Raw genomic sequence first — 14,419 nt, 5'->3', positions numbered from 1 at the left:
GGAGACTTTCCTGTCTAGGGATGTTGACTTCCCGTCCCATTGGCGGAGAATGTCCCATTGAAGTGGACGCAGATGAAACTGCGCAAACGGAACCGCCTCTATTGCCGCCACCATCTTCCCGAGGAAGTGCATGAGGCGTCTTAAGGAGTGCGACTGACTTTGAAGGAGAGCCTGCACCCCAGTCTGTAGAGACCGCTGCTTGTCCAGCGGAAGCTTCACTATCGCTGAGAGAGTATGAAACTCCATGCCAAGATACGTTAGTGATTGGGTCGGTGACAGATTTGACTTCGGGAAGTTGATGATCCACCCGAACGCCTGGAGAGTCTCCAGTGCAACATTCAGGCTGAGTTGGCATGCCTCTTGAGAGGGTGCCTTGACCAGTAGATCGTCCAAGTAAGGGATCACAGAGTGTCCGTGAGAGTGCAAGACTGCTACCACTGCCGCCATGATCTTGGTGAACACCCGAGGGGCTGTCGCCAGACCAAATGGCAGAGCTACGAACTGAAGATGGTCGTCTCCTATCACGAAGCGTAGAAAGCGTTGGTGCTCTGTAGCAATCGGCACGTGGAGATAAGCATCTTTGATGTCTATTGATGCTATGAAATCTCCTTGAGACATTGAGGCAATGACTGAGCGGAGGGATTCCATCTGGAACCGCCTGGCGTTCACATGCTTGTTGAGCAGTTTTAGGTCCAGAACAGGACGGAAGGAGCCGTCCTTTTTTGGAACCACAAAGAGATTGGAGTAAAATCCTCGCCCTCGTTCCTGAGGGGGGACAGGGATCACGACTCCTTCTGCTCTTAGAGAGTCCACCGCCTGCAGCAGGGCATCTGCTCGGTTGGGGTGTGGGGAGGTTCTGAAGAACCGAAGTGGAGGTCGAGAACTGAACTCGATTCTGTACCCGCGAGACAAAATGTCTGTTACCCACCGGTCCTTGACCTGTGACAGCCAAATGTCGCAAAAGCGGGAGAGCCTGCCACCGACCGAGGATGCGGAGGGAGGAGGCCGAAAGTCATGAGGTAGCCGCTTTGGAAGCGGTTCCTCCATTTGCTTTCCTGGGGCGTGAGTGAGCCCGCCAGGAATCTGAGCTCCCTTGTTCTTTCTGAGTCCTTTTGGACGAGGAGAATTGGGCCTTGCCCGAGCCTCGAAAAGACCGAAACCTCGACTGCCACTTTTTCTGTTGAGGTTTACTTGCTCTGGGCTGTGGTAAGGAAGAGTCCTTACCCTTGGACTGTTTTATGATTTCAGCCAATGGCTCACCAAACAGTCTGTCTCTGGATAATGGCAGGCTGGTTAAGCATTTTTTGGAACCAGCATCTGCTTTCCAGTCCTTTAACCACAAGGCTCTGCGCAAAACCACAGAATTGGCGGACGCCATAGCGGTACGGCTCGTAGATTCTAGGACAGCATTGATAGCATAGGTCGCAAACGCAGACATTTGCGAAGTTAGGGACGCCACCTGCGTCACTGCTGGATGTATGATAGCATCCACCTGTGCTAAACCAGCTGAAATAGCTTGGAGTGCCCACACGGCCGCGAATGCTGGAGCAAACGACGCGCCGATAGCTTCATAGACAGATTTCAACCAAAGGTCCATCTGTCTGTCGTTGGCATCTTTAAGTGAAGCGCCATCCTCTACTGCGACTATGGATCTAGCCGCAAGCTTGGAAATTGGGGGATCCACCTTTGGACACTGGGTCCAGCGTTTGGTCACCTCAGCAGGAAAAGGGTAACGGGTATCCTTAGAACGTTTAGAGAAACGCTTATCTGGATGAGCGTCGTGTTTCTGGATCGATTCTCTGAAGTCAGAGTGGTCCAAAAAAGCACTTAATTTACGCTTGGGATACAGGAAATGGAACTTCTCCTGCTGTGCCGCTGCCTCCTCTTCAGAAGGGGCTGGGGGAGAAATATCCAACAGTCTATTAATCGCCGATATAAGGTCATTAACCATGGCGTCACCATCAGGGGCATCCAGATTGAAAGGAGCCTCAGGATTAGAATCCTGATCACCGTCCTCAGTCTCATCACAGAGAGACTCTTCTCGCTGAGACCCTGAGCAGTGTGAGGACGTGGAGGGTCTTTCCCAGCGAGCTCGCTTAGGCTGCCTGGGACTGTCATCTGAGTCAGAGACTTCAGCTTGTGATGCTTGAGACCCCCTTGAAGTACGGATTAGTTCCAACTGAGGGGGACCGGAGAGCATAGACACAGCAGTGTCCATGGTCTGAGTAACTGGCCTGGACTGCAAGGTCTCCAGGATTTTTAACATAGTCACAGACATTTTGTCAGCAAAAACTGCAAAGTCTGTCCCCGTCACCGGGGCAGGGTTCACGGGCGTCTCTGCCTGGGCTACCACCACATTAGGCTCTGGCTGACGGAGTGCCACTGGGACTGAACATTGCATACAATGTGAGTCTTTGGAGCCTGCCGGTAGATCAGCCCCACATGCAGTACAAACAGTGTACACAGCCTGTGCCTTGGCACCCTTGCGTTTTGCGGATGACATGTTGCTGCCTCCTCAGAGCAGTACAGGGTGTCCAGCCAAGAAGCGACCTTACAGTGCAACTATATATATATATGGTACTAAGAAAAAAGTACACTAATATAACACTGAGGCACAAGTGGGGCCAGCACTAAAGTGCAGCTTACCGCCCGCTTAGGAGCGGGTGTGTGGTCGCCGAAATCCCTTAGTCTGGGTCTCCCAGAGCCTGCTGCCTTTCCCCAGCCAGACCGCATGTGTAATGGCTGCCGGCGTCCTTGTGGAGAGGGGGGCGGGCCCTGGGCGTATACAGACGAAGAGCGGGAAGCCTGCTTCCCACTGTGCCTAGTGAGAGGGCTGGAGCATGTAAATAAAGCTCCAGCCCTCGGCGCTGCCAATTGAGCAGCGTCTCTCCCCTACCCTGATTGACAGGGTGGGGGCGGGAACGAAGCGGCGCTAGGCCGCAGAAGCCGGGGGCTAAAGTTAGAAGCGCCGCCGCCGTAAAAGCGCGGTCGGCGTAAAGTCCCCGGCGCACCACAAGTCGCAGCTGCGCCGCCGCTCCAGCAGCGATCGGCGCAGTAGTTCCCAACATGTAACGTCACTCAGCAAAGCTGCAGTGACCTAACCCCAGCGCACAGCGCTACTGTCCCCGGCGCACTATAACGCTCAGCAAGCCTTGAGAGTGTCCGTGCCTGCCGGGGACACAGAGTACCTGAAAGTTGCAGGGCCTTGTCCCTGAACGGCACTCCCGCTCCAAATCCAGCAGGTTCTCTGGGTCTGTGGATGGAGCCCAGCCTCAGGGCTTGGAGGCCGGTAAGATCCCACTTCCACAGAGCCCTAAGGGGATGTGGAAGGAAAACAGCATGTGGGCTCCAGCCTCTGTACCAGCAATAGGTACCTCAACCTTACAAGCACCACCGCGGGTGAGAAGGGAGCATGCTGGGGGCCCCATATGGGCCCTCTTTTCTTCCATCCGATATAGCCAGCAGCTACTGCTGACTACAAACAGTGGAGCTATGCGTGGATGTCTGACCTCCTTCGCACAAAGCAGAAAACTGGTGAGCCAGTGATCCCACTGGGGGTGTATAGCCAGAAGGGGAGGGGCCTTACACTTTTTAGTGTAATTGCTTTGTGTGGCCTCCGGAGGCAGTGCTATACTCCAATCGTCTGGGTCTCCCAATAGAGCGCTGAAGAAACACTTTTTTTCCCAAGAGGTGCAGATTGGGTGCAGGAATATAGTGTAAAAATTTCATCACCAAATCTGCATCTCTTGGCAAAAAACCCTCTGGTTTTCTGCCAGGAGATGCAGGTCTGTGAACTCAACCTTACCTGAGGTCAGGTTACCTGCGATCACAAGTGAAGGACCGTGGGAACCTCCAGCTGTGACCACAAATGACCTGAGTGACGTCACCACTCATTCCGCAGCTCAGTCATTCTGCACTCACAGTGGGCAGTAATGCTGCTCTGTGGCTCTATGCTGTGATATTCAGATATAGCAGAACTGGAATCCATGTGGGACTTCGGGTGGATTACATCGGACCTCAGGGGTGTGTTGGGGTTAATAAAGTGGTGAAAGAGGGTGTTTTTTGTATTTTATTCCAAATAAAGGATTTTTTCTGTGTTTGTGTTTGTTTACTTTCATTTACAGATTAGTGATGTGGGTGTCATAGACGTTGCCATCACTAATCTAGGGTTTAGTACCAGCTGTGGGCTGTTATTAACCCCTTACTACCCTGATCACTAATGCACCAGGGCATTTGGGAAGAGCTGAGTAAAGCGCTGGGCTTGTCACGTCTAATTGATGGGACAATTCCGGGCTGCTGGAGGCTGATATTTTTAGGCTGGGTCTCCCCAGCCTGAGAACACCAGCCCCCTGCTGTGGGGCTTTATCTTGTCTGGCCATCAAAATTGGAGGGAACCGCACGTATTTATTTAACCCCTTAGTGACGGAGCTAATTTTCACCTTAATGACCAGACCAAATTTTGCAATTCTGACCAGTGTCACTTCATGAGGTTATAACTCTGGTACGCTTCAATGGATCCCTTCCACTGTGCTTCTACTGCACAACACAGCGTTATGGACGCAGGGAAAACATTCTGCGCCCAAAACGCTGCAAACCCTGATTGTGGGCGCACAGCCTAAAATGCTACAATGGATGAATGGATAGATGTCAAACAATTATAACGTCCCACCCCCTGCATATTCTAAGCTGGCGCCCTTTAGTGCCTTTCATGTGGCACTAATGGGTGCCTAGCCTTGTATTTAGCCCCCCCAAAAAATTAATAATTAAAATAAACGACGTGGGGTCCCTCCTATTTTTGATAGCCAGTTAGGGTAAAGCAGACAGCTGTAGCCTGCAAACCACAGCTGACAGCTTCACCTTGGCTGGTGATCAATTTGGAGGGCTCCCCAGGCGTTTTTTTTTTTAAAACAAAACAAACGTGGGGTCCCCCCCAAATTGGATCACCAGCCAAGGTGAAGCGTACAGCTGGGGTCTGGTATTCTCAGGGTGGGAAGAGCCATGGTTATTGGACTCTTCCCAGCCTAAAAATAGCAGGCCTCAGCCGCTCCAGAAGTGGCGCATCCATTAGATGCACCAATCCTGGCTCTTCGCTCTAGCTCATCCCGCGCCCTGGTGCGGTGGCAAATGGGGTAATATACGGGGTTGATACCAGCTGTAATGTCACCTGGCATCAAGCCCTGGGGTTAGTGATGTCACGGCATCTAAACAGATACCCAACATCACTAACCCAGTCAGTAATAGAAAAAAATAAAGACAAAAAAAAATTTATTTGAAAAAACACTCCCCGAAACATTCCTCTTTCACCAATTTATTGAAAATAAACAAATTCCGGTCGCTGTAATCCATTTTGGAGGTCCCACGCCGACTCTGGTCCTTCTAGAATATGGGGGGCACGTTCAGGGAACGTATCCCCCATTTCTTTGTCGCTCCATTGGGAGACCCAGACAATTGGGGTGTATAGCTTCTGCCTCCGGAGGCCACACAAAGTATTACACTTTAAAAAGTGTAACCCCTCCCCTCTGCCTATACACCCTCCCGTGCATCACGGGCTCCTCAGTTTTGTGCTTTGTGTTGAAGGAGGCACACATTCACTCAAGCTCCACATTTTAGTCAGCAGCAGCTGCTGATTATATCGGATGGAAGAAAAGAGGGCCCCAGGGCCCCCGGCATGCTCCCTTCTCACCCCACTAAGTCGGCGGTGCTGTTAAGGTTGAGGTACCCATTGCGGGTACAGAGGCTGGAGCCACATGCCGTTTTCCTTCCCCATCCCTTAGAGGCTCTGGGAGAAGTGGGATCCTAACCGGTCATCCAGGCACTGGGACCGGGCTCCCTCCGCAGCCCCTGTGGGAATCTGCCGGACAGGAGACTTAATATCATCAGGGACAGGCCCTGCATCCAAAAGGTACTCTGTGTCCCCTTGGGGACGGTGTATGGAGCGCTCGTGTCACAGACACTGCAGCGGCTGCTGTATTTTTATGACGGCCGGGACTACCGCGCCGACCGTGCCTGTTTGTCGGCCGCGGTATTAAATTTAGTCCCCGGCTTCTGCAGCCTAGTACCATAACTCCCGCCCCCGGGCCTGCCAGTCAGGGGTAAGGGCGGGACGGTCGACCTGACGTCGACAGTGAGGGCTGGAGCATTCTTTAGGTGTCCTCCTCCCCCCTCACTGATCACTGTGGGGCACCAGATTCCCGCACTTTATTAGTCGCCGCCCACGGCCCCCTCCTCCCCTAAGAGCTCCGGCAGCCATTTTTACAATCATTCTGCCGGTGGAGGATTTCAGGAAGAGCTCTGCAGCTCTGGGAGGCCCAAGGCAGGGAATCTGGTGGACACACAACCGCTTTGGGCGGTCGGTAAGCCACACCGGTCACCGGTGCTGGTCCCCCCAGGGTGCCGAAGTGTATATATTTATATATATATCTGTATACATTTTCTCTGTTCGGCCGCATTGTTTTTGCTTTTGGCTATATACCCTCAGTGATCACTCTCCTAGGAGACAACAGCATGTCGTTCACAAGGAGCAAGGGTGCCAAGACACAGGGTTATTTTGCAACCTTTACCTTTTGTGCGGCTATGTTACCTGCAGGTTCCACCTACCCTCACTGTGAGCAATGCTCGGCCCCTGTTGCACTCGCTCAGCCGGAGCCTCGGGCACTGGTGGGACCCTCGGCTCAGGTAGAACCGCCGGCTGCCCCTATCCAGGTGGCAGGGACAGAGTTTGCAGTTTTGGAGGATCTTCTTATCCTGGTGCTCTGATAAGGGTTTTACCCCCTGGCCATTTGCCTTACCCACCTTTCTTTCCTTCCTTCAATCCGGAATGGACAAGGGTTTGTCTCTCGGCTCTCTCAAGGGACAAGTTTCGGCGCTTTCCGTGTTTTTTCAAAAGCGTCTAGCCAGACTTCCGCAGGTCCGCACGTTCCTGCAGGGAGTTTGCCACATAGTCCCACCTTACAAACGGCCGCTGGAACCTTGGGATCTTAACAGAGTGCTAAGGGCTCTTCAGAAACCTCCTTTCGAGCCGCTGCGGGATGTCTCTCTATCACGTCTTTCGCAGAAGGTGGCTTTTCTAGTGGCGGTTACATCGCTCCGTAGAGTGTCGGAGCTAGCAGCGTTGTCATGCAAAGCCACCTTCCTGGTTTTTCACCAGGATAAGGTGGTTCTGCGTCCGGTCCCGGAATTCCTCCCTAAGGTGGTATCCCCGTTTCATCTCAATCAGGATATTTCCTTACCTTCATTTTGCCCTCATCCAGTTCACCAATGTGAAAAGGATTTGCACTTGTTAGATCTAGTGAGAGCACTCCGGCTCTATGTGTCTCGCACAGCGCCCCTGCGCCGTTCAGATGCGCTCTTTGTCCTTGTCGCTGGCCAGCGTAAAGGGTCGCAGGCGTCCAAGTCAACCTTGGCTCGGTGGATCAAGGAACCGATTCTTGAAGCCTACCGTTCTTCTGGGCTTCCGGTTCCTTCAGGGCTGAAAGCCCATTCTACCAGAGCCGTGGGTGCGTCCTGGGCATTGCGGCACCAGGCTACGGCTCAGCAGGTGTGTCAGGCGGCTACCTGGTCTAGTCTGCACACTTTCACGAAACACTATCAGGTGCATACCGTGTTTCCCCGAAAGTAAGGCCCTGTCTTACATTAATTTTACCCCCAAAAGTCCCACTCTGCCTTACTTTCGGGGGAGACCTTACATTGGAAAAAAAAAAAACAATTTTCAACAACATCCCCTGCAGCCTCCCCATTGTTTCACAGTCTGGCATCCACCCCATCCTCCCCCCTGCAGCCTCCCCATTGTTTCACAGTCCGGCATCCACCCCATCCTCCCCCCTGCAGCCTCCCCATTGTTTCACAGTCCGGCATCCACCCCATCCTCCCCCCTGCAGCCTTCCCATTGTTTGAGAGTCCGGCATCCACCCCATCCTCCCCCCTGCAGCCTCCCCATACAGTGGTTCTGCCCCCCACTCTGCCACCACACACACTGACACATACGGTACCGGTACAGCCCCACACGGCACCCACACACATATCGTACCGGTACCGTACACACACACACACTGACACATACAGCCCCATACGGCACCCATACACATACCGTACACATACCGTACACACACACACACACAGAGAGAGAGTTTCGGAACTTACCGTTACTTTCCTTCTGTTTCGATCTCCTCTGCGGTGCCGGGCTGACGATTCGGATTCCGGGGACGCTGGACCAATCGGAGCGAGCCTGCAGGCAGTGACGTCGCGGCTGATTCGTCCAATCAGCTGCGAGCCGGCTGACTGGCCAATCACAGCTCGAGCTGATGGCCAGCAGGGAGCCTGTGACGAACAGGCTGATCGGCCAATCAGCATCGAGCAGGAAGGATGGAGCGAGGGAACAGCGGCAGCGGTAAGTAACACCGCGACCACCACCCATAGGCGGCCTTACATTTCCCGGGCCCCCCGCTACCCTGCCTTACAATCGGGGGGTGCCCTACATTGGCGGACCCCCCCCGAAACCCCCACCCTGCCTTACTTTCGGGGGGGTCCTACTTTCGGGGAAACACGGTACCTATGCTTCGGCAGATGCCAGCCTAGGTAGGCGAGTCCTTCAGGCGGCGGTTGCCCACCTGTAAGAGGGGGCCGTTTTCGGCTCTTTTTATCGAGGTATTCTTTTACCCACCCAGGGACTGCTTTTGGACGTCCCAATTGTCTGGGTCTCCCAATGGAGCGACAAAGAAGAAGGGAATTTTGTTTACTTACCGTAAATTCCTTTTCTTCTAGCTCCTATTGGGAGACCCAGCACCCGCCCCTGTTCCCTTCGGGCTGTTGTTCTGTTGTGTACACATGTTGTTCATGTTGAATTGTTCCTTTGGTTCATAGTTTCAGTTCTCCGAACATCCTTCGGATTGAATTTACCTTAGACCAATTTATAAGTTTCCTCCTTCCTGCTTTTGCACCAAAACTGAGGAGCCCGTGATGCACGGGAGGGTGTATAGGCAGAGGGGAGGGGTTACACTTTTTAAAGTGTAATACTTTGTGTGGCCTCCGGAGGCAGAAGCTATACACCCCAATTGTCTGGGTCTCCCAATAGGAGCTAGAAGAAAAGGAATTTACGGTAAGTAAACAAAATTCCCTTCTTTCTGGAAGAGCAAGCTCTCCATGAGCAGTGTGGGTGCTGTAATCTGAGAATACTGCACTCACACTGCCCCGGTCCAACCTAGGGCAGAGTGACCTGCAGTAACGTCATTCCAGAATATGAAGGGCACGCTCACAGAACGTATCCCCCATTTTCTAGAACAGCATGTGAGGAGTGTAGCTGCAGATTACTGCACTCACTCTCCCGGTCCACAGTGCAGCAGCATGTGCAGCAGCGAAGTCAGCGTCCCTGCTTGCAAGGATCCAGCTGACAGCCGCTGTGTGCACATGCGCCGCCAGCTTTTCAGAAGGAGGCAGCGTGATCGCGGGGACGGAGCAGAAGCCAGGTAACGGAGAAGACCGGGGGCTGATGCGAGGTGACGGCGGGAGACCTAGCGGGACCTGGGGACAACTTTTCTGTCGCATGTGACGTGTCACATGCGGCAGAAAGAGCAGGATGAATGCGGCCGCGCGCTACTGTGCGCTGAGCGCCGCTATCTTGCATGCTCCGGAGGGGGGAAGGGGGGCGGCTCTGGAGAACCGGAGGGGCTCCGGGGGACCAGAGGGCTCCGGTGTACCGGAGGAGGGGTCAGGGGGAGGATATTTCCCTGCGATCTGAAATGTTTGATCATTTCAGATCAGAGGGAAATGAATGCAGAGTCGGCAGCGGCGGCAGTTTTCGGCGCCATCCTGATTGCTCCGGAGGGGGGATCCGGGGGACCAGGGGGCTCCGGTGTCCCAGTGGAGGGCTCAGGGGTAAGACATTTCCCTCCGATCTGAAATGTTTGATCATTTAAGATCTGAGGGAAATGAATGCAGAGTCGGCGTCGGCGGCAGTTTTCGGCGCGCGTCGGCGCCATTTTGGATGTCCAGTGGGGGTGGGGGTTGATTTCTCCGGTACCGGGGGATTTGGGGGCACTAGGGGCTTATATTTCTTTCTCATCTGACATGTTTGATCATGTCAGATGAGAAAGAAATCAGTATTATTTGCCATTTTTTTTTTTTTTTTACGTGTATCACATTATCGGGGTCCAAAAAAACCACCCCGATTCATAATCTTGGGGTTCTGAGCTACCTCCGGTAGCTGAAACCCCCGAGATTTTCCATCACTGGGGGGCGCTACAAGCTTTTTCCGGCCTGACGTCTCAAGACGTCGGAACAGAATAAGTACCCTGTTTTTCCGACGTCTTGAGACGTTAGGCTGTCGCTATGGGGTTAAAAAAAACAAAACAAAAAAGCCGCATGCGGTTCTTCTTCTATTGATACACAACCAAGATAAGCGCAGGGCTGGGGCTGTAGCCATGGGCTTTATCTGTGCTGGGTATCAGAATACGGGGAGGGGAGGACCCTGCACCATTTGTTTTATTCATTTTTACACCACGATACTGACGGTAGATGCTAGCATGATATGATAGGGGTGTGTTCAAAATGCCAGCCGATGTTTCCAGCCAGAATAAACATTCTTTTTCTAAGTTTTTGTGAGCATGGAGTTGTTTATAATAGAAGTGGGGGTCTGGGGGTGAGATCCTCAGATAGTGTGCGTGCAGATGAAGGGGGGGTTGACAAGAAGAAACATGACCACGCCCACTAACTTGGAATGAGCCCATACATTCTAGGCTCACGGTAGATGCTAGAGTGTATGGGCTCCTTCAGTTACACTGCTTTCCCCACCCAACGGACTGTGTCCTGGTGCCTGAGATTGGAAGCAGTCAGCTGACACCCTGACACTCAGTGTGGGGGCGCGTCTGACTATAATTAGGGGCCTAGGAAGTGAATGCGAGGCCTGGGAACAGCGTACAGCCATGCCGGAGCCTTGGTAATCCACCGCGTGCGCTCCCATTCCTCTATACTTTCTACCACCATTTTTAATTTCCGGATTCTGATCCCCAAAGATCCGGATTTTTTTTTTTTTTTAAAGAGAGCAGGGACCCGCCAGTCCTGTTTTTTTACCCAGCTCTAGGTATTTCCAAATAAGACATTTACCACCTCTCCACAGAGTGGGTGATGAATGTCTGATCACTGGGCTCAGTCCTCCTTTCCTCCTCACTGTAGTTGGGATTGAGTGGAGCTGCATAATCCCCATTGGTGCCTGTAGGACTGACAGATACAGCACTCGGCTATCTCCATCAGTCCCATAGACTACTTATAGAAAGTAAGTAGATCTGCAGCTTCCGTGTGCATCTTTTAATGCTCAGCGACGAAGAACGTCGCCTTTTATATCAAATAATGTAACGTAGCTGACTTACTCTTTCAATGCTGTTCATTCAAGGATGCTCTTGCAGCTGATGAAGAGGTGTTTGCCAGCAAGGAGATGGAGCTGAAGGAATTACAAGAGAGCATTCAGTCTTTGCTAGAAGAAAACCAGCATTACCAGAAATCTTTGGAGGAGGCTGAGCACATCAAGAGCCTTCAGGTACCGCACCTTCCTGCCCATACTAACATATTAATAGGGATGATTGAATACCGCAAATATTCGGCAACGCCCATATTCTCTGAATAGGTCGCCACTATTCGACTATTTGCGAATATTCGATGCGCAATGTAAGTCTATGGGAAACCCGAATAGTTGACGAAAAGCAACTATTCGGACTTCTCATAGACTTACATTGCACATCGAATATTCTCATAGCGGCGACCTATTCGTCGGATATTCGCGAAGCCGAATATTTATGATATTTGATCATCCCTACACATTAACCTTAAAAAATAATGGTTACTATTAGTCTCATTCATTTCAAGAAACGTTTCATTTTGCCCTTGTCATCTGTAACCCCCTAACGCTATGTGATGGATGCATTTGTCATGAACGTTGGTAAATTAATGCAGACAGGCATCGCTGCAGCAGCAGAGGGCAAAAGGATATTTTTCTATTTTAACCTAAAGCAAGCCAACAGGCTGAAGAAACATAATTCCCCCCAAAAAAACCATAAGAGTAATCCCATATCTGAATTGTACCGTACCCAGAAATCTATAACCAATATTGTTTGACCGGTTTTTATATAGGCAGAAAAACTTGTGGAACAGCAAATCCATATTGATGAGCTGAAGTACAAGGTTGAAAGCATTTCACAGAAGCAGTCGGCTCAGGATCCATTAAAGAGGCAGAAGATAATATCTAAGAGACCTCAGAGTGTCCCATTAAATCCTCAACTACAGATGCTGTCTGCCAGCATGAGGCAATCCACTGACTGGTCAGAACCCAGGAAGGTAAGGATGAGAGGTGACAAACTTAAAGGTGTTATTCTGCTTATTTTTACTTTTTTTTATTATTTCCCAATTGGGCTACATTGGGGCAGGTAAGTAGATAGTGACCACTTTACCTGCCTTGCTGTCATCCCCTATCCCCCGGCTCAGAGTGGTCATGTGACCGCTTCTGCCACGATTTTGCTGCTTCCGGTCATTTCATGTCAACATGGGCAGGACCATGTTGACATGCAAATCTGGGAACAGCATGTTGCCGCCCTGCTGGGCGTGTACAGTGTGTGAGTTCCCGCCCCCCTTCCCTGCACCCTCCCACACATTCCCCCGCACCCGTTCTCTCCCCGCAACCTTCCCCGGCACTGCTGTGGGACCCGTGAGCTGAGGGGAGGGGCCTGGCGGCGGCTGCCCACGATGTTACCGCCAGCACCGGGCCCCCTGCTCAGGATCACACATTCAAATGTACCGGCATCACAGATCACAGATGCCGATATATTTGAAAGCACTGATGAGAGGGAGCGCAGCGCTGCTTCTCATCACTGTCCGCTGTCTGTGTCTGACAGTTCAGGACAGCGGTGACGTCACTACTGTGCTGATATGTCCAGACCAGACAGCGGGCGAACGTGCAGGAGCAGCGGGATCTGAGGATGGGTAAGTATGTTTTCCCTACATGTGTTCCCTATGGGGGTAGGGGGGTCGGTGCAGAACGATGGTGGGGGAGGTCGGTGCAGAACGATGGTGGGGGAGGTCGGTGCAGAACGATGGTGGGGGAGGTCGGTGCAGAACGATGGTGGGGGAGGTCGGTGCAGAACGATAGTGGGGGGTCGGTACAGAGCGCCGTGTGTGTGTGTCTGTGTGTGTGTGTGTGTGGGGGTTGCAGAGCCAGGTGTGTGTGTGCGGTGCAGAGCCCTATGTGTGTGTGCGGTGCAGAGCCCTATGTGTGTGTGCGGTGCCATACAGCTTATACATATTGCTATAAGCCCTATGTGTGTGTGGTGTGCAGAGCCCTATGTGTGTGTGCGGTGCAGAGCCCTATGTGTGTGTGGGGAGTGCAGAGCCCTATGTGTGTGTGGGGGCGCAGAGCCCTATGTGTGTATGGGGAGTGCAGAGCCCTATGTGTGTGTGCGGTGCAGAGCCCTATGTGTGTGTGGGGAGTGCAGAGCCCTATGTGTGTGTGGGGGCGCAGAGCCCTATGTGTGTGTGGGGAGTGCAGAGCCCTATGTGTGTGTGGGGAGTGCAGAGCCCTATGTGTGTGTGGGGGTGCAGAGCCCTATGTGTGTATGGGGAGTGCAGAGCCCTATGTGTGTGTGCGGTGCAGAGCCCTATGTGTGTGTGCGGTGCCATACAGCTTATACATATTGCTACAAGCCCTATGTGTGTGTGGTGTGCAGAGCCCTATGTGTGTGTGCGGTGCAGAGCCCTATGTGTGTGTGGGGAGTGCAGAGCCCTATGTGTGTGTGGGGACGCAGAGCCCTATGTGTGTGTGGGGAGTGCAGAGCCCTATGTGTGTGTGGGGGCGCAGAGCCCTATGTGTGTATGGGGAGTGCAGAGCCCTATGTGTGTGTGCGGTGCAGAGCCCTATGTGTGTGTGCGGTGCAGAGCCCTATGTGTGTGTGGGGAGTGCAGAGCCCTATGTGTGTGTGGGGGCGCAGAGCCCTATGTGTGTGTGGGGAGTGCAGAGCCCTATATGTGTGTGGGGAGTGCAGAGCCCTATGTGTGTGTGGGGGCGCAGAGCACTATGTGTGTATGGGGAGTGCAGAGCCCTATGTGTGTGTGCGGTGCCATACAGCTTATACATATTGCTACAAGCCCTATGTGTGTGTGGTGTGCAGAGCCCTATATGTGTGTGCGGTGCAGAGCCCTATGTGTGTGTGGGGAGTGCAGAGCCCTATGTGTGTGTGGGGACGCAGAGCCCTATGTGTGTGTGGGGAGTGCAGAGCCCTATGTGTGTGTGGGGGCGCAGAGCCCTATGTGTGTATGGGGAGTGCAGAGCCCTATGTGTGTGTGCGGTGCAGAGCCCTATGTGTGTGTGCGGTGCAGAGCCCTATGTGTGTGTGGAGAGTGCAGAGCCCGATGTGTGTGTGGGGGGTGCAGAGCCCGATGTGTG

General features: G+C 52.7%; 1 protein-coding gene across 5 annotated transcripts in view; it reads left to right on the top strand.

Moving 5' to 3' along the window:
- Positions 1–14,419, top strand: part of KIF27 (kinesin family member 27) — a 202,743-nt gene that overhangs the window by 70,802 nt on the left and 117,522 nt on the right. For all 5 annotated transcript variants that reach the window (XM_075318344.1, XM_075318353.1, XM_075318327.1 and 2 more), the window contains 2 exons: positions 11,384–11,527; positions 12,118–12,321. In XM_075318344.1, coding sequence (XP_075174459.1) covers positions 11,384–11,527; positions 12,118–12,321 — 348 coding nt within the window. The remainder of the gene's footprint in view (positions 1–11,383; positions 11,528–12,117; positions 12,322–14,419) is intronic.

Source organism: Anomaloglossus baeobatrachus, chromosome 1 (assembly GCF_048569485.1).
Source record: "Anomaloglossus baeobatrachus isolate aAnoBae1 chromosome 1, aAnoBae1.hap1, whole genome shotgun sequence".
In the NCBI taxonomy this organism is placed as follows: domain Eukaryota; kingdom Metazoa; phylum Chordata; class Amphibia; order Anura; family Aromobatidae; genus Anomaloglossus; species Anomaloglossus baeobatrachus.
Note: the sequence above shows the minus strand (reverse complement) of the source record. Positions and strands in the feature narration are given on the sequence as shown.